A 26838-nucleotide genomic window follows, 5' to 3' on the forward strand; every position below is an offset into this window, starting at 1 on the left:
GCTCTAACTATATATCAGTATACAGTGGTCAACATTTGAAGTGGATCAAAAAAGTTAAAAGTTGTCCTAAGACAAGAACGGGTATTGTTTTGGTTTTAGGACAACTTTGATGAATGAACCTGTATGAATGGCAATGCCCATAGCATGGGGTGGTTGTGATTTATTAATGAACAATTCATCACAGATGTTTCATCAAAACATATTAAATACAGTTTCCGATCATTAATCAGATATGACGAAACAACTGGGAAAAATGTCCTGATATTCCGACGCACATTTCATGATTTAAATGGGAGCACAAGCTGCGTATGCACAATACTTCAGAGACAGACCAGCTTTTTATTTAAAAAAAAAATGCAAGAATATCATACAAAAAACACGTCACATTAAAGACTAACAAAATCGGACAAGCTTATCTCATAAAACACTAACCACTACACTGTAAAATCCAATAGTGTACCTTACTTGTATATAATTAGTTATCTTTACTTAGTTGCTCTACTTACTAGGTTTTATCAAGTTACAGCTAATTTCAAGGCGAAAAAAAACAGTTTACTGCTGCTTTGAGTAAGGCTTATTTAAAATATTCAAGTAGTCACAACAAAACCAATGACATGAATACACCAGTGAGAGGCAGCAGTGCGCTAATGTGTTGCTAATGTGCAACAAAACCACAGAAGAAGAAATGAGGACAGTTAGAGCATGCACAACAAGCAATGTTTTGAATTTGTGCTGACATCCGTTGGCTCCAGCTAATTGGCCAAGAATTTGCTGAAACTGGGAACAGAAGCAGAGACTGCTTGCATTTTTACCTCTGGACAAAGACACTAAGGTAAGTTATCAAAAAAAAATAATTGTGTAAATGTGTCTTTCTGTCTGCTGCTAATTTTAACTGACTTAGCCCTATTTTGTGCATGGGTTGCATGTAAAGTAGACAAAAGACAAGTGATTCTGTTTACACTAGATGCTTTTTTACAGTCACAAATGTAAAACTTTGTAGTTAGTTTTCTGTTTTGCCCAGAGTTGATGCAGCAAACTCGTTGATTTTAAGTTAATTTTTTCAATTTACAATTTTATCATCATATATGTTTTAATATGTCACAGTTATTGCCATTGCATGATTAAACCTTTGTGGTTTAAATTAAATGAGCTCTTTGTCTCACAGTAATTGTTATTTCTACAGTAATACAGAGGAAATGCTGCTTCTGAATTGATTTTATGACTGTGGCCTCAAATAGATATGTATAGAAATGTGGACACTTTCTTTCTTTCTTAATGTAACCCTTCTAAAACATGCAACTATCAAGGAATGAATGTGTCTGTAATCTAGAATCCACAATACTAGTGTAACTTACTTTTATTTGTCATATTTAGGACAAGTGTTTGTGGCAGCTGCCTTCTCTGAACAGAGGTCTCATCAGCACAGGCCTCAGTACATTGGAGGTGAGATATTTCAAGCTAATACACAGCAGTACAGCAGTTTTTTTTTACTCAGTAATCACTGTGCTACACTATTTACAATTTCATTTAAAAAAAGTCTTGCATATGCAGTATACCTCTAACCACTTTTTTTTTTTTTTTTGCAGATTTAAGAGGGCACTTCACACCCTACAACCCCTAAAATGTATGTTGCTACGTTAATTGTTTTCAAAATTTTTAAAATAAACAGTTAATGACCTCTTTATTGACACTTTGACAAAAACATTTGTACTGTAACACTTGAATGTCTTAAACTTTTTTTTTTCTTTTTTTTTCCTTCTAGAACCCAGATTTGACAGCACACCCATCTCGGGCCTTCCTGTTTCATTTTGCGATTACCCCAGATACTTCTACTACTAACCCACTTTGTAAGTTCTAAAAAAAAAAAAAAAATAAAAAAATACACCTTAAACAAACACTTAATTGTGGGAAAATGTAATGTGTATTTGCTCTTATATTACTGAGATACTTCTATAAGATTATTGTTGATTATATACCTCGTTCACCCAAAAAAGAAAACTATGCCATTTAATCTCCCTCATGTCATTCCAAAATGAACAAAAGTCATGGGTGAGTAAATGATAACAGATTTAAATTTTGGTGAACCAGGCAGGACAGATAACACTGACAAATAACCATCACATTGCCCTACTTAATATTGTATTTGTTTGTTTTTTATGCAGGTGTCTGATGTTGATGCAGTCTGGACACTAATATGTGTTGAATTGCTGACCATCATTGAAGATGATATATTTCTACAAATCTTCTCTGCCTTGACCCTGTGTCTTCTGCCATCATTGTTCAGGGTACACTGCAAAGAACAGTCTGTAGAATCTACATCAACTGTTTGCTTCTGGAGTGTCATTTGGTACATTTGGATTACTGCTACATTTGGATTGACCTAATACCATGAAAACACTTGGAGATTCATTCAAAGTGTGGTGCTTTACTTCGGACAAAACAAAACCATGAAACTAAAGTGACTTTTTGAACTTTAATTATATAATCCCTTGGCAACATGTGCAGCCTACCCAGTGCCATACTTAAACTCATCCTCCTACTGCTACCTCCACTTCTTACACTAAGCATACCCTAAATCAGATTGTTGTCGGTTTGTATCAGATTGTTGTTGGTTTGTGTAATACATTACCTTTAACTTTGAATTGTCACTGCCTTAAATTTATGTGCCATATGAATGGAACATTGTTTTCATTAATTTGTAATAGATTTTTGAAGTTACTAGACTAGTTAAATTACTACTATTACTACTTAAATTAATAGTTAGTAATTTAAGTGCTTAGTTGCATTTACTTGAACAGAAATCTAATTTATTTCTAAAACCATGCAAACCGATAGCTTTACATAAACCAAGCATTACTCTAGCACCAGAGTAACGCTTACTTGATTTATTTAAGGCAATCGGTTTGCATGGTTTGAGCAAGTAAATTAGATTTCTGTTCAAGTAAATACAACTAAGTGATTCTGAGTTACCAGAACTTGCGTGTAAGTTTACAACACTAAATAAACCTTTGTAAGTACAAAATACTGTTCTTATTTCACTTTACTTGCTTTTTTCAAGGCAATCGGTTTGCATGCTTTTTTCAAGTAAGGTTCACTAATTAGAATTTACAGTGTAGACTGTACAAATTAAACAGAAATAATGTTAGCAGTATTTTCGTGCAGTTACTTCACTTTTCGATGCAGTCGTCATGTTAGATCAAATTGGAGTTGTTCAAATAAATTTATATTTTTCATCCCAGAGTTATTCGATAACTGGTTACCATCTTAAACGTGACATATCCTCCAGATTGGAGGGCAGTGATTAAATAGCATTATACTGTAGATAACATGGAGATGAATCGTAGTGATCACTGAGCAATAATAAAAATAATAACACTAAAAATAAAATGAAAACCATATATATATTGTATATAGTTTTTCTCCAGCAGGAACGTGTGCAGCCGCGGGGAGATTCTCATCAGTTATCTCATGACTGTCACAACACTGACAACACAAACGGCTGTTTCACGTGTTTCACCTTAAAATGTTTGATTACACATATGGTAGAGGATCATCTAAGGTTAAATTCTTTTTTTAACTGATAATCTGCCTGCGGCTGCTGGAGAAATACTCGGAATATACACAGTTTTAATTTTATTTTTTAAAGTTATTCTTTTTATTATTGCACAATGTAATATTGTTATCATAATAAACACCAGTTTTATTGCTCTTTATTGTGATGTGTTGTTTGTATGCTATTCTTGCATTTTTTAAGTAAAAAGCTGGTCTGTCTCTGAAGTATTGTGCACACGCAGCTTGTGCTCCCATTTAAATCATGAAATGTGCGTCGGAATATCAGGACAACATTTTTCCTCGTTTCGTCATACCCGATTAATGATTGGAAACTGTGTTTAATATGTTTTGATGAAACATCTATGATGAATTGTTAATTAATCACAACCATCCCATGCTATGGGCATTGCCATTCATACAGGCTACAGTTATTTTACACAACTATTCCACGCTTCCGGTTTTCGACCGTGAAAAGGCCCATTGGTCTAGTCACACACAATGACTAAAGGGCAAAGGGCAATAATACTGGTTAATCTGTATGCAGTATCAAAGTTGACAGATTACCGATCGGTTACATTGTAAACCGTAATATGTAACTTAGTATTTGCATAATCTATCATAATTTAGCGCATCATAATTTGGCATCCTCTCATGCAATCACACATGTATCATTACATGTCTGTGCTCGCCCATACAAACGTACAAAGTCAAATAATACACTTAAAACATGGTTGAAAATATATAGAAATAGAAGAAAACTTACTTTGGGTTCATGTACTAACACTCTGAACATCAAAACACCAACGAACATCCAAATTACAGGCAGGAAGAAACTTCTAGGTACGCAGCTCATCTAGTTGCATATCTCTGTCATTTTATATTTCAGGTGTTACAGTTTAACTAGTGACCGTGTTATCTGGTGACCAACTTCCTGGTTCAGGTCCTGGACTCCAGATGCGATGGAACGACCGCAGCAGATTCGCCGATTCTGAAAGCATAAAGATGATATTAAGCTGTCTAATAAACGCACACTTGCTCACTGCATGATTTTGGTATTCTTGTAAAGATTACAAATTATTGGTATGATGGCCCGTAGCGGCTGAAGTACGGAAATCAAATAAAAAAGCTTGTTTGGCACGGGTTTCGAACACGCGCAAAACGCAATCGCATTATGAGGCGACAGTAATGAACGCATTGAGGTGTTGAACTGCGCTAATTCAGCCACGGATTCAAGAAGGATTTTACTCTCGACGTGACATTATGCAACTGGCTGAATCCAAAAAAAAAGTGCCAGTGTTAACTTGTGACCTGTGTTTACTTGTTATTAAAACTAATATTTTAGTAAAAGTATATTACATTTTATGGTTTGTGATGTTAAAGTACCTTTCATGGAGTCTCAGACAACTGTAAATTTGTGGCTACTGTGGTTTAATTACAAACGCTATTGTTAAACTATATTTACTATAGTAAAAACATGGTACATTTTCTGCAGAGACTAGCTGATGTCTCATTTAATTAATATGAAAACCTGACGTTATTTACACGTTGTTTTGCCGTTTTTCTCGTAGAAATACCCTAGATAGCAAAATTTGTCTGGCCCACCTCTGGGCCGCACCCTTGCTCTGGTTCTGGCCCAGTTCTGGCTGGGTCCCATGGCCCAAAACTGGGCCCACACACTGAAAACAAACACAAACAGTTTCCTGTGGCCCAGATGCGGCCCACGCCCTGTCAAAAGACTTACTGTTTTATGTGGCCCAGACACCTTAAGACAGTTCTGGCTGAGAGTCGGCTTGGTCCCCGGGCCAAACGTGGCCCAGAAACTGTCAAACATACTTCAGTTTAGCAGGGAAACACAAAATCAACCATTTAATTTTTTTAAGGGATTTTATTAATACAGCAAACAAATACATTAACATTTTAACATACATTTTATAACATATATTCATATACTCTGTAATATCAACACTTTTTTAAACAACAAAAGTAAAATACATTTAATGTTTAACATTTCAAGAAGAAAAATCACTCTCTCATGCCCTCCCACCCACCAACACAGACACAAGCACATACACTTTAAACGATTGTCTTCTGCAAGTCTTCTCTTGCGCCCGCCCTCTCGATCGACTGCCAGCTGGAGCCACCTCTTTATGGTCCCCTCGACCTCCATTTCTGCAGCATTAGCTGTGATGGGGTTTTTCCGAACTGCAGCTTTGAAATAAAGTAATACATATTGTAAGGTCTCTATGAAATTTACAATCCCAATGAACCATTTCTCAATGCTTTGGTTATCATTGCTTTCAAAATACATTCAATGACTAGATTTTTTTTTTCTGTCACTCAGATGCAATATCACCTCCAAAACTCTATGTAAATCCAGAACAATTTGCATATTTACATACTTTTTTTCAAAACTGTTAAATTCAAAGACCATTATACAAAACTAAATAAAACAGATGACGATGAAATTAAAACACCTTAATTTCATCAAATTAAAAAAGCAAGAATCTGTGTTGGCTAATTCATACAATGTCTGAGAGAATGAGATGTGAGAGAATTATCAAAACACAAAACCTGCACTGTAATTATAGAAATATTAGTGCTGGGCAATGATTTATCAGGATTAAATAAAAGTTTTTATAAATATTAAGTATATATAAATACACACACATGCGTTTTTTTAAAAAAAATTTACATGTATATTTATATTCATATAATTTATATTAAATATAAATATATTTAATATCTAAACATAACATTTTCTTAAATATATGCATGCATGTGTGTGTATTTATATACATACATAAATATACACAGTACACACACATATATTATGTAAACAAAAACTTTTATTTTGGATGTACCCAGCACTAATAATTATTATTATTATTATCGGCAATTAAAAGTTCTTTATTATTCATTTAATTTTATAATTAATTAAGAATTGTATTACTTTAACTTATATTATATATTATTTTACATTAATATTAATAATTACTATAGTATTCAAATTGATTAATTAATATATTATTCATATGAAATATTATTTTAATATCAGATATCCAAATATTATTTAAGATCAGTATTATTATTATTATTATTATTTATTACAACTATTACAAAGCTTATATTTAGGGCAGTAATGACAATTCTTTACATATTTGTTACATTTCATAATTAATAATGATATTATTTTATATCTTATTTTAAATTATTATATACAATTATTATAATATTCAGATTGATTAAATAATAATAATTATAGAAAAACAAATAAATTATAATAAGAAGAATTGTAATTCAATTTCCTCAATTCGTTCAGCCTGTTTTTCATGAAATAATGCACATATTGTATCATGGCCAGTAAAGTCTCCGGGCATTGGCAGGTGTGGAAAAATATTACTTTGAAGCAATGTGTGTAAATGTTCAGCAGTAATAAACAGTTTTGGTAATATATTTTTATTTTTTTTTTAGATTTGGAATATATTTCAGTATGGTATTACTTTAGAAATGTAGCAAATGTCTGTCTTATTCAATCTTGTATTATGTCAGCTTTGAACTTATCAGTTTCGAAAAGAGCAAGTAAACTGTAATATCGCCTGTATGATGTTTGATGGTTTTTGCATCTGAGAGAGGAAAGAGTTCATGTAATTTGAAAGAAGTAAAAACTGAATGCATATTGTCCCAAAGCATTGAAAAATGATCCTCAGTTTAGCCAAGCTGCTGTTGTGTATTAGATACACATAATACACATTTGTATTAGAGATTGTAAAGAACTGTATTTACTCATATCATCTGATACAGAAACAGCTAACTGTATGTAAACAGACATACTGTCTCCTCACCAATCACAACCTCTCTGAGTTGAAGAGTGGCCACTGTCTTTCCATTGATTCTGCTCCAATGGTTCTTCGCCAGGGAGTTGACAATCACCCTCTTCAATATGCACCAGGTGCAGTTGCTCACACCCGCCCCACCAATAAGCCCCAACCAGTTTATCTGACAAAAAAAAGGTCAATAAAATTTTTTTTTTAATATTCACTGTTTAAACATGTATATTTCAACAATGAATTAGAGTAGGAAAAATATATATATTATTAAAGAAAGGTTGATATAAAAATATTATGTGCAATATAAATGGTTGTTATATGGTTATATACATGGTCAACTGCGTATAAATTCAGCACCAAAGAATTTTGACAGTATTGATTCCAGAGAGCATGTCATCAAAGCCCTAGTTTATGTGTATCAGTTTGAAAAAAAAAATAGTAGCTGTGCAATTTTGCAAACAATTGTTTAAAAAAATAAAAAAGAAAGAAAAAACCTTACCAGTTTTTGGGCTCTGCAGCATCTTTTGCTCCAGGTTAAGCAGTTGTGGAAGGTTTTGCAAAGGTAGCGAGCCTTCCTCAATATCCAAAAGCTGCCCCTGGTCCTCCCGCAGCTGCAGCAATCTGAGGATGGTGGATTGTTTGTCAGGGATCACCCATGACAGTCATGTCTGTTCTGTCTTTGTTTAATGTGTCTTTGTTTGTGTTGTGTTTGAGCACTTGGCTTTGTGTTTGTTGTTGTCTGCCATGTGCTCCTCTTGTCCTGCCCCCTTGTTTCCTGTTTCCACGCCCCCTTGTTTAGCCCTTGTTTGTCTGAATGTCTTCAACTGTCCATCTCGTTTGGTCCTCGTTTGTATGAGTGTTCCCAGCTGTTCCTCATGTGTCTGTTTCCTTTATATTGTTCTCTCTTTCCCTCATGTTTTGCCAGTTCGTTATTCTAACCTCTGTGTTTGTATCAGTCTTAGATAACTGCAAGTCAACCTTGTATATACTGTTAATACCGTACCAAGTTGTTTGTTAAATTCTGTCTTTTCTCCAGTCCAGTCCCGTCCAGTCCTGTTCTGTCCTCCATCCAGCAGGTAGTGCCCCTGGTCTACCTCCATGCCAGATGTGTGCATGGTCTGTGATATCACTAGTGTGCAGTGGCTGTGTCTCAGGTTCCTGTCTGACCCTGCTGCTAATCTCCAGCTTCCAGCTTCGCCCCTCTGCTTTCTGGTGGATTGTCACCTGGCCTAGACTCTGAGATCGTTCTCGCCACCTGCCTGTCTTCAAGTTCCTCCCTGCCTGTTATTTGGACTGTGTCACCCCCTCCTCACCATCTCTTGTCTTGCCTGTTGTTTTGTAAATAAACCATCACTTAACATTCGGCATTTGAGTCCTCTCTTAGAAACCCTGACATTGTTGGTCCACCACCATTTCTAATTTAGTTAAAACCTCCCTCAGCAGGATTATGACAAAGACATTTACAATACTTTACAATGCTGTAACAAAACTCCATCAGTCTTATTAATAACCAATAAACATGTAGTAAGATGACTGAGTGGAAATCACTGTTGTACCAACCTGGTTCTGATGATTGCTGGGGGGAAATTTGGAACATCTGACAACCCTGCAGTGCTATAAAAGAAAACTGTTTTAAGTGAATTGAGGAAAAAGTCCTACAAATGAAATACTTACAAAAGAAAGTCAAACTGAAAGCAAAAAATTCACTCACATGGCAGCTTTGCAGCATCTCTGTATACGTCCCTTGTGGTGCTGGTGGTGCTGCTGTTGGCAAAATGGTGGTGGGAACAGGGGGAAAGTGTTGTTTGGGATGACTGCAGGGAGGTTTACAGTGGGGGCACGTGGAAAAAGTTGCTTGAGGGGTGGGCCAGACTCCTCCTCCGAGTCCAGTAAACAACCTCCAGGTGGGCCAATCCGAACACTCTTCCTATTTTAAATGAGTCATCGGATGCCCATTTTCCACCAGTTGATATGATTCTTTAGGGTCTTAATGAGAAGTCTATAAAATACTTTGGTTAAAAATTCTCAATGGTTGTGTAAAACAACCTTCAAAATCAGCTCTGCAAAAATCATCTCATTCTGTTCGAGGCTGCTTTAAATGCAAATGAGCTGTGATTGCCCCACCCCTCTCTTCTCTCTGTGGAGTGACGAGCCTGTTTACTTTAGCCGCGTGTAGTCACTAAACTTGCTAACTAGCACATTATTAGGAAAGGCGATCGCAAAGATTCATAGAAAATGCTTATACTCACTTCTGCTATAAGTGAAGCTGGATCAGGAATGATTCGCTTGAACATAGACGGATATATGTAGATCGGGAGGCGCATTCCCTTCACAAACAAACGTAATCCACTGCATCTTCAGCGGCTCAGATGTCAGGAGTAAATGATGACCACTATGTTCATTATTATATCCAGCAACACAAGACTTCAATTGTTCAATCTGAGATATTCTTGTCTAACTTACATCCCTGCTCCGGCATTGAAACAAAGAGGTCAGACTATTACAGCTGATCTGAGGTAAGATGCTCATGTCAATCAACTATCATGGGAGCGGCCTCTGTGGGTAAGATGCCGCAATCTGAGAATGGCTCGATTTGAAAAAGGGGATATTATTTTTACAGATTAATTAAAAACCACTGCAGGGATTTTTATCATTAGGGTAGATGTGTACATACACTGCCAACACACATTAATGTTCAAACAACATGTAAAAGTGAACTTAGCATCCAATGACCCCGTTAATATAGAAAATATATTTTATAATCATATCCCTTTACATGCTATGATTTATTATAATTTTGTATGTCAAATTCAGATCCTGAAAGAATGTCAAGAATGTCGACTGCCGTACCCATGACTTCTTTTGTCATCGAGCTGCAACCATCAGTACAAACAGCAGCAGCTGGGACTGTGACAAATGATCCTGCACCTGTTCACGTACAAAAGGTAGCAGGACTTTCAACTCTTTATGGACTTCAGGGATTTGTAAAAGGACAACCAAAGGCCCTTGGGGTGAGAAATGTCCCACATAACTTTTATTTATTTATTTTTATTTGTGCATGTTAGTGTGAGGTAAGAAAAGTACATTAATAATTTCTACAGAGGAAGGAGCACACTCATTTAGAAAGCATATGCAATATTTATTGAAAGTGATGACTTTCCTGCTTGGCATTGTGTCTATAGTTTATGCAGAATCTATCTTTTTCTATAGTGGTATTCCTTACTGGGGATCTCTTATCGTAAGAAACCATTCAGTTTAGTGTTTTTTTCTTTTTTATTGCAAGCTACAGAAGGTAGTCAACCAAAAATGCCTTTTACCACCAAGTGTATCACTGCCACAAGGACATGACAGTAAATACAACAGTTTGAGAAATCAACACCAGGCAGCACAAAAAGACGGTTGTCCACATTGCTCAGTAATGCTAGAACTAATCAAAACAAAGTGTTTGTGTATTTGTATTATTTTATTTATTTGTTTATTACCAATACTACTACTACTACTATTATTGTTATTATTATTTTTATGGTTAAAGTTTTGAGTGTTTTTAGCTAATCAGGTGATTCAAGGGCATTAACTATCATATCACTCTGACTGACTCACTTACTTGTGCACTGACTGGGAGCTGATTGAGACACAACCAGAGATTTAGTTTTGGTTTATTTTTCTTTCAAACAGAAGCACTTCTGGTGAAGCAGCTCAGATCCACATGACACTATTATAAAGATGGAGTTTATTAAAGAGGAGATTGAAGACATGAGGATTGAAGAAGCATTCAGAGTCAAACATGAAGATACTGAGAAACAAATAGGTTGGTTTTCATTTTTGGTTTTCATTCTTAAAGCTGAATTATTTTGTCCTGTACATTTTCTCATTTGGTATTCAGTATTTTAGTTTTTTAATGATAAAATATTCTAGCAGAATCACATGGTTAAATTTACAGTTAGTGTAAATAGACACTGAAGAAATTAATACAGGTTTGGGACAACATGAGACTATAAATAATAGGATCTGTCTGAGATGTTACTAGCCTCGTCTGAAATTTAGGTGAGAGTAGGCGGTTGCAGTGAGGGGACAAGTGAAATAAAGAGAGTAAAGATGTGCAGTTCTGATCTCTCAAAGTGGAACAGATGCCTACAAGATCAAAGGTGGTCAAAAATCTAATTAGAAAAATGTATTTTTTTTTATTTGCAATAAGTGTAAATAGCGATAGCGCAGTGGTGGAGACAGAAAGTAGTTGGTGGGTGGGCCTCAAAAAGAGCCAGTTGGCCTGAATAATTTACATCTCCCAGCTCAATAATAATAATAAGTTCCTGAAGTTGTGAGCGAATAATTTGTACAGATCTGCCAGAGGAAGCAGCCATTATGAACAGCTGATTTGTATGAAGACATCTGATGACCAATCAGAATCTGCAAATGGAAAAATAAAGTGAGCTCGGTCAATTTGTGTTTACAATGCATGTTTTTTGTGAACCGTAACTTTAGATGAAAGACCACCTCCCGAGTTCAATTCACTTCTGAAAGTCTGAGATCGATTGGAGTGTTAAATGGTGAAAGGTCCCTTTAATGCAGTAATACATGCCTACATTAATATGATAAAATTCTATATACATTTCATAATTATGCTAAAATACCACAGTGCAGTTAGTGTTATTACAGTAAATCCATGGAAAAGCATTCAAACTGGATGGTCCATGGCCCTAGTGTGAATTTCCATATGGACTTTAAGGTTTCCTTGTTGGCTGAAACTTTTTCCACAATGAGGGCAGATATAAGGCCTCTCTCCAGTGTGAGTTCTCATGTGCCTGTTAATGCTTCCTTTATGATTGAATCTTCTTCCACACTGATGGCAGATGAAGGGATTTTCTCTATTGTGTATTCTCATGTGGACTATGAGGTTTCCAAGTTGACAGAAACTTTTTCCACACTGACAGCAGGTGTAAGGCTTTTCTCCAGTGTGAATTCTCATGTGCCTTTCAAGATCTGTTTTATGAGTGAAGCTTTTTCCACATTGTTGGCAGGAAAAAGGCTTCTCCCTAGTGTGAATTTGCATGTGCCTGTTAAGGGTTCCTTTTTCAGTGAAACTTTTTCCACACCATTGGCAGGTGTGCCTGTTAAATGTGAATTCCTTTTTTCTTTTCTGACTGAAACTTTTTCCACACTGTTGGCAGGTGAAAGGATTTTTTCCAGTGTGAATTCTCATGTGGACTTTGAGGTTTCCTTGTTGACTGAAACTCTTTCCAAATGGAAAACTTGAGAAATAACATTTAGTTCCTGTCTTTTGAAGATTCTCATTTTGTTCTTCTTCTTCAATCTCATCAAGTACTTCTTTCTCCTCTTTCAATGCTATTAGATCTAAGATAAAAAAAAAAAAAAAATGTTTAAAACTACAGTTTAATGGCACAAGACAACAGGTATCAATACATTTAGGGTATGTCTATAGAACAACTAAAAACAAACAAAAAAAGGAACAACTGCAGGCTCAAGCAATGGGCATGGTGAAAGGTTCAGGCATGTTTAAATGCATGGAGAAATGTCTTCATGATTGGTAGACAAAGTCTGTCAGGGTGTGGGGGGAGGTTAAAGGGTAGTTTCTGTTGTACCGATTTACTTTTCGGCATGCCCATTGCTCCAGACTGCAGCTACCTCTGCTTTCTGAATTTGGCTGTTCATTTACACACGACAACCTGATTTAGGGAGCCTAAAAACACAAGCTTTTGAAAATAGGTTTGAAAGTGCAATGTTTTGAAAACCACAAAAATGTGAATTTGTCAAAGCAGTGATGTCAGACCTGGCATGCATAAAACTGCCCGTTTTAGTCATTTTCACAGATCCGTGTGAATGGGGATCATTTTGACAATGTTGTTGTCTGTACCTTTTTATATGTTAAGAGTAGAGGTTTACCAATGCTGACAGTTAGGTTAGACCACACTGGCCAATAACTCAGTGTCACGTGTCAAAACAAACAGCACAAGGCATCAATGAAGCCGCCTCTAGAAGCCGCTCTTTTACTGTATAATGATATCGGACCTTCTGAGCCACTTAAGCAACAGATGCAACCCTGAAAAACCCAGGGGAATGGTTCTTTAAAAAACATCCTGCTGGTGAGTTCCTAAAACTGAATTTCTACAACTACATGGTGCGAAAGCCCCATTATAGAGACCTTTCTACTGACTCTAAAAAACACCAGATGAAGATGCCCAGTGTTCCTGATCAACTGTGTGAACACACCACAGTCCTGCTGCAGGAGCCATGAGAACTGCAAATGCGACTAGAGTAATAAACTGCAATGTCTGTAATTTAAGAGGTCTAAGATCTGCTTTTAAGGAGACAGGAAGGACAGTTGATTGTCCTTATAATGCTAGACCACATGTGACCATAGTGGAGTAACAAGGAACTGGCAAACCTGGTTCAGTCCATGAGTTGAGATGCTCTTTCCACACTGTTGGCAGCTGAAAGGTTTCTCACAAAATACTGAGTGCACTGGTTTTGTTTATTGATCTTTTTCATGTTGATACAATGTTTACACATATTAAGATATTTGTTTAGTTTTTAGTTCTGATTTATAATAAGCTCTTTCCCTATTGTGGCTGAAAGAACCAGCCAAAGCTGAATTCAGAAATGTACGTCAAGATTTTGTTTTTGTGCAAAACTCCTTTCACATTCAGAGCATGTATAAGGCTTCTCTCCAGTATGAATTCTCATGTGGTTTTTAAGGCTTGATTTTCGATTTAAGCTCTTTCCACACAGTTTGCAGGTGTAAGTCTTCTTTCTAGAGTGAATTTTTATGTGCATTCTAAGAGTTTCTTTAAGAGTAAAACTTAATCCACATTGAAGACATGAGTGAGGGTTTTCTCCAGTGTGAATTCTCATGTAATTAAGGTTTCGAAATCTTTTGAAATTCTTTCCACACTGTTGGCAGGTGAAATAACCTCTATTTGCCGTCATATGAGCTCCTTTTTGTGTCTTTTCAGTCTGTGAGCAACTGTATGATTTTTCTTCAGTTATGAAATCATGATCTTTATCTTCCTTTTCTTCAAATTCTTGACTCTCCTTTTTCAGTGACATCAATTCTAAAGCATAAAATACAAATGCAAGTTAAAACTAGTTTTAATGCCACAAAGCAACAAACAACAAACCAACAACATGTACAATGGGGGTGTTCAGTTTTCATAAATTTCATAAATTGATTTTCTAGTTAATATGACAATAGTAATGATATGATGATAGCTGGTTAGCTGCTTGCTAGTGGTTGCCTGTTACATTACAGTACATACAACTTCACTTACCACATAGACAGAGAAAGGAGAGATTACTGATTGGGTGATGGCAAATGATTTGGTGATCCTGAGCACCAGAGGTGTTAAAATGCAATGTAATTAAGTATAATAGTAAAAATAAAAGTCAAACACTCATGTTTTTACAGTAATTAAGTAGTGTTTATTATAAGGGAATTTTTTTTCAAAAGTGATTTCAATGAGTAGTTTAAAAATTGATATATTTTTGTAAAAGCTTTTATTGTTTCCAGATATGTCTTGTTTCCAGCTAAAATATCCAAGTAAGAAAAGCATTTTTTGCAGTGATGTCCTTAACTTAGTTATGTTTTGTTAAAGACTAAGGGCCATTTATGTTGATTGTCTCATTCTCTCTCTGTGACACACAGAAAGTTAGAAAGTTAGTGAACATCAAACGCAGAGTGCCTCAGCATGATTACAAATGTAGCAACATGACTGTCGGTGTTTCGTTCTTGAATGAATTACCTGTTAAATGATTCAGTTCAATCGCAATGACTCACTTACTTAACAGTGACTTACTGCCACCTACAGGCGGTTTTGATTTCACAAGTAAAGTATCTTCATTTTAAAAATACATATGACATCAATATTCAATGTTTTGTTTAAAATAACAAAATATTATTTATGCATTTGTAACTTTTGCATTCATGTCCCTTTAAGCTGAATTAAATAGTGTGTAAACATTCAATTTCTTGACTTATGCCTTCGTTTTAGGTTATAATGTGTACCTTTTTTTTAAAGTAATGCAAAATTGATTTTTGTATTTTTTATTGTATATATATATATATATATATATATATATATATATATATACACATAGACACAGTGGTGTCACGGTTCGGTATGTTTTCGATACAGCAAAAAAAAAAACCCAGATAATTTCTTTTATTGTTTTTTTTTTTTTACTTTTTTTAAATTAAAACATTAAAACAAGTATGATCTTGTTTTTTCTTTTACTTTAAACAATGATGTAGCTATTCTTCACCCACCCAGTTAGCAAATTTCCTTTGGCCCGGATCTGGCCCAAACCTACAGCTAAAGTGTGGCCCAGATTAGATTTTGTTCGCCGGCCCAAAATTGGCCCATATGTTTTTAGCCAGAACTGAACCAAACCAGAGCCATAACTCTGCCTATCATGATCCAAGTAATACATTTTTATGTGGCCCATATATGGGCCTTATGTTTCATTTTAGTAAGGCTGAGTTCTGTTAAGACCTCACTGCCCTAATGTGGCCCATATGCGGCCGACTGTATATGTAAAATTTGTATTAACTAGAGAGTAAATCACACACTCAACAACAAAAATGTAAATAAAATAATTTACTTTTATTAGTGCAGTTTAAATGTGCTTTACAGTTATTTAGTATTGAGTTAGAATATTCTTATAAATATATAACACATATTTAACATTACAATTTGAGTTGGAATATTTTTTTAAGAATATAAAACAAACACAATTAATGTTCAAACCAAAAATTATGAAATTGACTCATTTGAGTTGGAATCAATTTTTAGGAATATTCAACAGATATACTTTTAACATTCAAAAATAAAATTATGAAATGGACAAATCTGAGTTGGAATCCATTTTTAAGAATATTCAACAGATATACATTTAGCATTAAAAAAAAATAAAAAATTAAATGGACAAATTTGAGTCGGAACCAGTTTTTAAGAACAAATAACATTAAACTTGAGTGTTCAGAAGAAAAGTGTTAGAGTTGCTTGAAAGTGTGTTGGTGTTAGTAATGCTGCAAACTGTCTAAAGGGGGTCAGCAATGCACTGTTGTTTATTCCTTCTCTCTTTCCTCCCACCATCTCGTTCTCCAGACAGGTGCAGCCACTTTATACAGTTAATTTCAATGTCTTTATCTGAAGCCCTTCCAGTCAGGGGATTCTGCCTGACAGCACCTACAGTGAAGAGAAACATTTTGATTTTTAGTGTTATAATTATTATCAGTAGTACAAACTGAAAGGTAGACCTGCAGGATAACCAAATACATGTCATCTGAATTTTATAAAGTTGTTACATTTTCAAATACATTTCAAATACAAATACAAATACATCAAACTATACTAACTTTTTACTTATTACATATTATTCACACAATGGCAACAAATTATTCATGTTTATCTCATGAATTCTTTTTCATCTTTAAAATGTTCTTTCCTACTGCTAATATAAAGTCTTCAAGTTTTTTGGACATTCACACAAACACCATTTACTAGGCTATACTTACCTCCTCTGGATACAGCATTTGACTTGAAATACAAAAATTTTAAGTATTTTAAGTATTTTCTCAACATTGCATCAAGTACTGATGAACGGCGGAGTTATGGCTCTGGTTTGGTTCAGTTCTGGCTAAAAACATATGGGCCAATTTTGGGCCGGCGAACAAAAACTAATCTGGGCCACACTTTAGCTGTAGATTACGGCCAGATCCGGGCCAAAGGAAATTTGCTAACTGTACATCTATAGAAAGCATGTTGTCGATCATTTGAGTTTTTGAAAACTGCTTAAAATGGTTAAAAAACACGGGACTATGAAATCGGGATTACTACGTTACATCAAAGCCCATTTTAAGAAATGTAAGATGATTTTTCGAATGGCTTCAACTGTTATCTTTTATGGCAAGACAGCCTGTATGTTTTATCACACCACAGAGCAGTAAAAAACACTCAACACGTAAAAAAATGATTTATAAACGTTTTCACAAATCAATCTCTATCTAAAATAAGTGATTTTGCATTAACCCGGATTGCGTGATTATTGGAATCTGTCGGAGGGCTACGCAAACACCACATTCAACAAAGAAAAATGATCTAACTCGACGCTTTTCTCAATGAAACAAATAACTAAACATCTAATAACTACAAATGTTTACACAAAATCATAAATATTTAAATAAAATTACTTTAAAATGGCAAAATATCCCTAACCTGAAGCACTTGTGTGACGGAAAATCCGTGAGGGAATTGCCGCCTTTCGGTCAAATTGACGCGGTCGTCATAGCAACCGAGGTGTGGCCTGCCGGACATCAGCCAAACTTGATGTGTTTTCCAAGTGTAATCCAAATGTTAGCCAGAAGTCGATGTTCACCAATGTCAGCCATAGCTAAACCTTACTTGGTTCTAATGTGTGTGTTGTTATCTGGACCATATACCTCAAAAGGAGCTGTGAACCAAGCAATGATTTCCCGCAAATTTTAAACTTATGGCAAAACATATACGGTAACAATCTGGCCCATATCTGTTCAGCCATGCCATATGTAAGCCATATGTGCCAGCTATCGGCCACATTTGGCCCAAACGTTCCTGCTATCTGGGCATCTTCTGGGGTTTCTTTTTAGCAGCAAATAAAACAAAACCTCCTTTATAACCAAAACCAAAAAGCTCCTGATAAAAAAAAATTAATGTATTATTGTAGTAGTTATAAACTAATAGAAAGACGTCCAGCTGTCTGTTGTCAGAGCAATCGCTGGTGCTTCGGCCAACTGGTTCTCTATTTGGGCTTTTGTTTTTGTGCACAAAGCAGGAATTATTGGCCGCTTTTCCACTATCGTGCCGAACGGTTCTTATAACGGTCAGGTCCGGTTCCAGTTGTGTTTCCACCTGAGCCTGGTACGGCACGGCACGATTACGAACCGTTCTCGGCCCGGAATTCTCAGCCCGGTTAGACAACCGTGCCAAACCGTGCTGATAGAATGTGTGTGCTAAGCGAAAGCGCACTGTATGATCAAACAGCCAAGTAAACAGCTGTTACGCTGCGTTCATAGCTCATGCATTAATACTGTCAATAAATGTGTTAGTTTTTAGAAAGGTTTTACCTTCTGTGTCCGTCTCTGTTAACATGCATATCCCCTCAGCATTTGTTGGTAACCTTATACCTGTCGTCGCCTTCTGTTTATTTTATTTTTTGCGTTGTTTATAGTTGTGTCCTTTTTTTCTGTTATTTAACGAAGTCCCAAAAACAGAAATATCTGATCATATCTCAGTTTATATTACAATTGCGTTACCAAGGCAACGACTAAGGCATTTGTATTTACATTCCAAAGAGTTCCGTTGTCAGCACCACAGTGGAAAATGAAACCGTATCTGTGCTGACTGGCCCGGATCGGAACGGTACGGTTAAGCGAAGAGAACGGTTCGGCCCGATAGTGGAAAAGCGGCTATTATATTTTACACAGTTTATTCTTCTTTATTTTTTTAAAAATATAAAAGTATTTTTCTGAATCGTTCGGTTCGTAAAGCGTACCGAACCGAAAACCTCGTACCAAACGGTTCAATACGAGTACGTGTATCGTTACACCCCTAATATATATATAGTAGCCCTGGCTACAAACGAGCTGCACCTGCACGTCCTCATCACCGCTGATCGGTCACCGCTGCTTCCTTATGAACGGCGTGGCTTTATAAGCCGCTTGTCTTGCTCTGTCAGACTGTTGAACGACCCAAGCTGGAAGCACGGCTACTAATCTCTGTTCTTTCCTATTTTTTGAAAGCAGCGACTGACCGACAGCCCTCACCGGAGCACACCTGGCCACCCACTTTCAAGCACTTAAAGAAGACACAGAGCACCAGCCGCACGCCTCCTTTTCTCTGTCACTATTTCAAGTATTGTCAATAAAATCCACCCTCCGTGGTTGTTCACTCAGCTTACCTTGTCGTGTGATTCTTCACCCGTGACTATATATATATATATAATAAAAATACAAAAATCAATTATTGATATATTTGCATTTTGAATTAAATGGGTTATTTTTCATGGTTATTAATGTATGCAAATTCAGCAAGAAAAATGTTCCTCTTTCTAAAAAGGAAACAAATTATTTGTAAATTTTAAGAGACCTATCTTATTTTCTCTTGTATATTTAGTATTGCTCTTTAATAAAGAAAATGACTTCTTATCCAATTACTTGATTAATTGATGGAATAATTGGTAGAATACTCGATTACTAATAGAATTGATAGCTACAGCCCTAGCCCCGTCAAAACATTTTTAAATGTAAATGGTGGTGCGTTTAACACCCTATTCTGATGACGCAAGAGTTACAACTATGGCAGGTGAGAAGGACATTCTTTGTGTTCTATTTGAAGAATTTTCAGAGCCTGATTACATTGGTAAGAAATATGTATTTAATACAAAATACGCTCGATGTTACAGCCACTGCCCTTGCCGTCTAGAATAGAAGAGAAAATCCCCATCAAGTGAAGGGATTTGTGGAAACTGTGGTTCCTAATTATTGTGATCCAACATTTTCCTCACATTTCAGTATAAAAAAACAAACATTTCAGGTGAAGAATAATCCACTTCTTACCTCAGAGCTGTGTTATGCTTATTATGCTTATCATTATTGCAGATATCACTGGTGTTGTGCTATGATATTGTAATATTTACCATTACATAAAAAGAGGAGTATAGAAATGTTCAACACAATAGCAAAATATATAAATGTGACGAGGCTACAGAGGGGTCATGAGATGTTGGATCCATTTGCAACAGTTTATTTAATTCGGACAGTTTAAACAGGCTGTGGTCAACAACTGCAAACAATCCTGGTGAAGGCAAAACCAAAAGGGGAGTATAAGTCCATGCAAAGGGTCGGGGCAGGCGGCAATCAAAGGCAATAATCCGTGGGAATAGCGTGGGTCGATAAAGGGCAGGCAGCAAGAGTTCACACACGATAAAGACAGTCCGGTTGGCAACAGTAAAGCAGTCCGATAGAAAAAGTTGGGGACATAGCCGGCAAAACTTCGCGACGAGCGAGCTGGCGAGGCACGCTGAAATGGCCGCCAAAGGGGAAGTGAACAGAGAGACCCGGAACTGGAAGCGTGAGTCCCCAGGCACGGGATTGTGGGTAATGTAGTCAGAATTCGGGCGAAGGTTCCCGCTGGCGCGGGACAGAGGGAGCCACAGAGACCGCATTCGTGACAGAACCCCCCCCTGCGAGTGCCTCCTGGCACGAGGAGGCAACCGACGCCGGGGTCTACCCCTACCTCGGGGCCCTGGTCGATCTGGGTGGGTAGAGTGGAACTCAGCGGTGAGCGACGGATCCAGGATGTCCTCTGCGGGCACCCATGACCTCTCCTCGGGCCCGTAATCCTCCCAGTCGACCAGGTACTGTAGACGACCGCTCCGGCGTCGGGAGTCCAGGATGAGACTGACTCGATACGCCTCCTCACCGTCGATGATCAGGGGGGCAGGCCTCTGCGGAGCGGTCTCGTCTAGGACCTCTGTCCCTCCTGGGCGACCAGCGGGCTTTAACAGAGACACATGAAAAGTTGGTGAGACACGGTATTGACTGGGTAAATCAAGTCTAAAGGATACTGGTGTGATCTGACGAGTTATTTGAAAAGGACCCACGTACCTGGGGCTCAACTTCTTGCAGGGCAGACGGAGACGTAAGTCCCGGGTCGACAGCCAGACCCACTGTCCTGGCTCATAGGGGGGGTTCGGTCGGCGGCGACGGTTGGCCTGGGTCTGGGTGCGCCGGACGGCTCTCTGGAGGTGGACGTGCGCCAGGTTCCAGGTGGCTTCACTTTGTCGGAACCATGAGTCAACAGCGGGCAGATCGGAGGGTTCTCCGGACCAGGGGAACAAGGGCGGCTGAAAGCCCAGCACACATTGAAAGGGCGTCATGTTCGTGGATGGTTTCTGGATGGAGTTTTGAGCATATTCGGCCCAGAGGAGAAAACGACTCCAATCTCCCTGGCGGTCATGACAGTACGAGTGCAGGAAACGGGTCAGTTCTTGGTTTAATCTCTCCACCTGTCCGTTGGCTTCTGGATGATAGCCTGATGTGAGGCTGATGTTAACGCCCAGCAACCGGAAGAAACTGGACCAGAGGCGGGAGGTAAATTGGGGTCCGCGATCCGAGACAATGTCCTCAGGGAGCCCGTAGAACCGGAACACAGTGTTGCATAGGACCTCTGCGGTCTCCATCGCAGAGGGTAGCTTAGGAAGAGGTACGAAACGGCAGCCCTTGGAAAACCTGTTGATAACAGTGAGGATAGTGGTATGTCCCTGGGACGGGGGAAGATCCGTTACAAAGTCGAGTGCTATGTGAGACCAGGGGCGTTTGGGGATTGACAGAGGCTGCAGTAAGCCAGCAGGGAGTTGATGGGAGGTCTTAGAGGTGTTACACGTTGCACACTGCTTGATGAATGTGATGGTATTAGAATGCAGTGAAGGCCACCAGAAGCGGTTTCGGAGGAGGTGAACAGTGGCCTCTATTCCAGGGTGACCGGAGCTGGGGACAGAATGAACCTCAGAGAGAACTCTTTTGCGGAGGACCGCCGGTACATAGGTGAGACCCTCGGGGCAGTCGACAGGAGGAGGATCTTGGGCCTGGGCCTCCGTGACCTCGGTCATGAGATCCCATGCCACAGGAGCAACAATTATGGAGGAAGGCAGCACAGTTTCAGTCGGTTGGGAGACCTGCTCAGGCTCGTGTACCCGAGACAGGGCGTCGGCTTTTGTATTCTGGGAGCCGGGGCGGTAGTTAATGATGAAATTGAACCTGGTGAAGAACAGGGCCCATCTGGCCTGGCGGTGATTAAGGACCCTGGCGGTGCGAAGATATTCCAGGTTCTTATGATCTGTTAGGATAATGAAGGGATGCCGTGCTCCCTCCAGCCAATGCCTCCATTCCTCCAAGGCGAGTTTGATGGCGAGCAACTCCCGATTTCCCACATCATAGTTTCTCTCTGCCGGACTGAGTTTATGTGAGTAAAAGGCACAGGGGAACGTCTTAGAAGGTTGACCCTGGCGCTGTGAGAGGACAGCTCCCACCCCGGTGCTGGAGGCGTCGACCTCAACAACAAAAGGTACCTGAGGATCTGGGTGACGGAGGATGGGCGCTGTGGTAAAACGTTGACGTAAGTCCTGGAAGGCCTGTAGAGTGTCTGGCGACCAGCTTAATCGGGTACTCCCCCTCTTTATCATGGTGGTCAGTGGTGCGGCTATGGAGCTAAAGTTACGTATGAACCTCCGATAAAAATTAGCAAAGCCCAAGAATCTTTGTAACTCTTTTAGGGTCTTGGGACGGGGCCAGTTCCGTACAGCGTTTACCTTAGAATCGTCCATAGCGACGCCCTCTGGACTGATTACATATCCCAAAAAGGCAATTCTTTCTTGGTGGAACAGGCACTTCTCCTCCTTAGCGTACAGCCTGTGCTGGATGAGCCGCTGGAGCACCACTCTTACGTGCTGGACGTGATTAGAACGTGTGTTAGAAAATATGAGAATGTCATCCATGTAGACAATCACCCAGCGATTCAGCATGTCGCGGAAGACCTCGTTGACAAAAGCCTGAAAATATGATGGACTATTCGCCAGGCCGAAGGGCATCACCCGGTATTCGTAGTGCCCAGATGTCGTAGAGAAGGCAGTCTTTCACTCGTCCTCTTCACGAATGCGAATCAGATTGTAGGCCGAGCGTAAATCCAGTTTGGTGTAGAAACGTGCCGACCGTAGCTGCTCTAAGGCCGGAGGTACAAGTGGTAGGGGGTATCGGTACTTGACAGATCCTAGCGGTCTGCCGTCGAGGGCGGCCACTGCCACGGGGGAAACACAGGGAAGGAGAGGCAACTGATTAGCTTTGGCAAAGTCTTTGTCTATAAAGTTACCGGCTGCGCCGGAATCAATTAAAGCTGTGGTCCTTATAGATTTCTCTCCACAGACGAGCAGCGCAGATAACTCACAGTTATTTAAAGAGGGACTACAGACACTCACCGAGGTGGGAGAGCGAGGTGGTCGAGTGGGGCAGGTGGCCCGGATGTGTCCCGCCTCCCCGCAGTACAGACAGAGATGATTGCGAATCCGCCGTTCCCTCTCCTCGATGGTGAGCCTGGTTGTGCCGATCTGCATTGGTTCGGAGCCTGAAGCCGCGGGGGGTGGAGACGGCAGCGGCATGGTGAAGGGACGTGCTGGTGTAACCCGTGACACCCGAATTTCTTATAAGTTGTTTATCAATGGACCAGTGAGCTCAGAAATGTAGATTCGTCCAAGGAGAGAGATTTTGCAACAGCAGCGAACACTCAGACGCGGGGTTTGAGGTAAGAATGAGAAAGATTGTATTTTAACAATGACCACAAAAAAATAAAAGATAAACAAACAATTTTGTGTGCAGTGGCCTCAGTTTAGCTTACATGCAATAGTAACGCCTTTTTTCTTTTCTTACAGGCCCTTTTTTTTTCAGTATCACTTTTCAAGGTAAGTTGATATTTCTTGTTTGTTTTTTTCTTAGTTAACAGCTAATTCACACAGTTGACGGTTAACAACGTTTGTGATTAACCCTGTTATCAACCCTTTCCCTTATTTAACTGATTTGTTCTTCAATTTGTTTTTAGTTTAGTTGCTCAACACTTCGAACATTTACCCATAAACCTCAACAAAGTAATTGAAAGAATAACACACAATAAACAAAAGTACATTCAGTCTGAACATTTCAAAGTTTACCCAGAGTCCAATGCTTGTGATGAAGACTCAGAATGATTCTTTGGAAAATTAGTTCATAATGTCAGTCCAGGAATCCAGGAAATGATGAAATCCACAGTTTCTAAAGTTTATCCCGAAATAGGAAAAGTGACATGAAATTCCACTCCTACCATTCGAAGATGAATACATTCAATTTCTGTGTTCTTTCAAAACAGGAAGGTTCGAAGGATCCGGTTCACGGGCGGCTCGCCAGTCCAACTCTGCCGTTATGCACACCGAAAAGAGTTGAGACGGTTCACAATCCAGGAAGGGTTCACACTTCACTCAATCCGCATCCAAAACGGACCACAATCAGCGGCTGAACATCAGCAAAACGTCACACAGAACAAAACCATAGAGAAAAAAAACCTGGCCTTGAAAACACAAGGCCAAAAGAACAATTAGCACGTCACAATGTATGCGTTAATTCAGTTTGACAAGAGTTCACACACGATAAAGACAGTCCGGTTGGCAACAGTAAAGCAGTCCGATAGAAAAACGCTCAGAGTTGGGGACATAGCCGGCAAAACTTCGCGACGAGCGAGCCGGCGAGGCACGCTGAAATGGCCGCCAAAGGGGAAGTGAACAGAGAGACCCGGAACTGGAAGCGTGAGTCCCCAGGCACGGGATTGTGGGTAATGTAGTCAGAATTCGGGCGAAGGTTCCCGCTGGCGCGGGACAGAGGGAGCCACAGAGACCGCATTCGTGACAATAAAGATGTATAGTATTTTTATGTTACATTAATCAGTGTCTATTACACCTTCCTAAGGAAAGGATATGGACCAGAAGAATTGCAAATACAACAATGATATTTAGACAGACATAAATAATTCCTATACTTGTGCTCTTATTATTTTAGTTATTTTGCCTTTAATGTAAATAAAAACGTGCAAACAACATACTTGTTACTTGTGAATTTATTTTGATATTAATTACATTTACTTACACATTCCCACTGTATATAGCAGTATGTGCATCAGTGTGTATCAGCCATAGCAAGATTTTCTTGGTAATCAATTCTAATTTAAATTTTTTTATTTCTAGTTCTTACTTTTTAAACAGATTGTATTTTCTTTCTCATTTTTATGTGAAGCACTTAATTACCATCGTGTATGATTGTGATATAGAAATAAACTTGCCATGCAATAAAGCTAAAAATATAAAGAGTTACATCATCATGTTGATATGCTTTATTGTTAATATAAAACTCTTTAGTTGTTGCCTATACCGAGGTGCAGGGACATATTTGTAAATGACTTTACTTGGACTCATTGTGTGAGCTTCTCTTTAATACCGCAGGGTTTATTTACATGTTGCTGCTGATTGGGCTGACATTTTTGACACCACCAAACAAAAGAAAACATATCTCAAACCCTGTTGCACACCATTTCCAGGAAACATGTTGTTCAACTCGGAAACTGTAGCAAAACATTTAAAAATCTGCAAATTACACAGAAAGGTTTGAATGGCTGAAATTCTTCAGTACTTAAGCAAACGTCTACTGTATTATACTCTTAACAGAGTCACAAATAATCTGGCCTAGATTTTTTATTTTTTTCCTGTACAACTTCTAAACTTTTTCAAAAGCTTTCATTGTCAGAGACTCAGGCTCTCTCAGGTCTAAACCTTTCAGCCAAACATACACACTCTTATGTTTGATGCAAGATTGATTCAGTATATATACACATCTTTGTTTTCAAGTGGATAAATACATTGGGTTTAATGTTACACAAAATATATTTGTTTAGGAATTGCATAGTATTTTCCCAATAATAACAAATGTAGTAGGATCTTCTCAGATTCAGCTGACGGCAGCATTAATATTTGTCTAGTCATGTGAGCTCAAATTAGGACACACATATGAGATTCTTTAGAAATATAATTCATTTCTGTAGAGCTGGACATTTTAATAAGGATCAAATGAGTGAAAAATGATTCAAAAATGAAAACCAACCTGTTTGTTCCTCAGTTTCTTCTTCTTTGACTCTGAATGTTTCTTCAATCTTCATGTCTTCACTCTCCTCTTTAATAAACGCCATCTTTATAACAGTGTGTCACGTGGTGACTCCAGCTGTTTCACCAGGAGTTTTTCTGTTTGGACACTTTGTCCTGTTTAACATTAAGAGAAAATATAAATAAATCCAAATTAAATCTCTCTCTCTCTCTCTCTCTCTCTCTCTGTGTGTGTGTGTGTGTGTCATTTAGCCCTAATTTAGTAGTCTGCACACTGATAAGGGATTCAGAGTGATAGATGGGCTTGAAGAGACAAAAACAAAAAAATAAACAACCAAAACTAGCATTCGGATAAACAGGAAAAAAAATTACACAAATGTTCACATTTGTATTAAGAGTTATATTTAGTATTAATTAAATCTAAAATACAAATGAATAGATTCCACTTTCAGGAAAACATTTGCTGTTTGTTTGTAAAAGTCTGTCATTACACATGTTTGTGTTTGTTGTTCTTGTTGTATTTGGGGGATTCTCACGAAAACGCAGTTTTAAAAATTTCAAACATGAAATTTTTAAAAATGTTTATATCAACAAATTTCCTTTTGAAGCATTAAGAGCAAAGTCTTAAGTGTTAGTGAACATAAATTTTAGAAGGTTTTACTTAAAATGTAAAACATTTTTTAACACATTTTCAAAAACAAGTTCTTAAAAATCTCATTACCGCAACAGGCTGAAA

At 38.2% G+C, this 26838-nt stretch overlaps 2 protein-coding genes across 2 annotated transcripts in view; both read right to left on the bottom strand.

The window, feature by feature from the left end:
* Positions 1-8479, bottom strand: part of LOC127162045 (uncharacterized) — a 10300-nt gene extending 1821 nt beyond the window's left edge. The window contains exons 1-3 of the mRNA XM_051104818.1: positions 8378-8479; positions 7384-7548; positions 4461-4540 (exon numbers count right to left, since the gene is read on the bottom strand). Of these exons, the coding sequence (XP_050960775.1) occupies positions 4461-4540; positions 7384-7548; positions 8378-8479 (347 nt within the window). The remainder of the gene's footprint in view (positions 1-4460; positions 4541-7383; positions 7549-8377) is intronic.
* A 3575-nt stretch (positions 8480-12054) lies between these two features.
* On the bottom strand, positions 12055-26200 carry LOC127162046 (gastrula zinc finger protein XlCGF8.2DB). Its single transcript, XM_051104820.1, has 2 exons — positions 26104-26200; positions 12055-12731 (listed from the first exon to the last, which is right to left on the bottom strand). The coding sequence occupies exons 1-2, from the start codon at positions 26186-26188 to the stop codon at positions 12055-12057; spliced, it is 762 nt and encodes a 253-aa protein (XP_050960777.1). The 5' UTR covers positions 26189-26200.
* Positions 26201-26838: the final 638 nt, after the last annotated feature.

Source organism: Labeo rohita, unplaced genomic scaffold (genome assembly GCF_022985175.1).
Source record: "Labeo rohita strain BAU-BD-2019 unplaced genomic scaffold, IGBB_LRoh.1.0 scaffold_82, whole genome shotgun sequence".
Lineage (NCBI taxonomy): Eukaryota > Metazoa > Chordata > Actinopteri > Cypriniformes > Cyprinidae > Labeo > Labeo rohita.

Bases quoted from the DNA above. Each gene is read 5' to 3' on its own strand.
- LOC127162046 (XM_051104820.1), bottom strand. From the start codon at position 26,188: ATGGCGTTTATTAAAGAGGAGAGTGAAGACATGAAGATTGAAGAAACA. The intron at 12,732-26,103 runs GTTGGTTTTCAT...TTTTTATCTTAG, and splicing joins AGAAACTGAGGAACAAACAG to ATCTAATAGCATTGAAAGAG.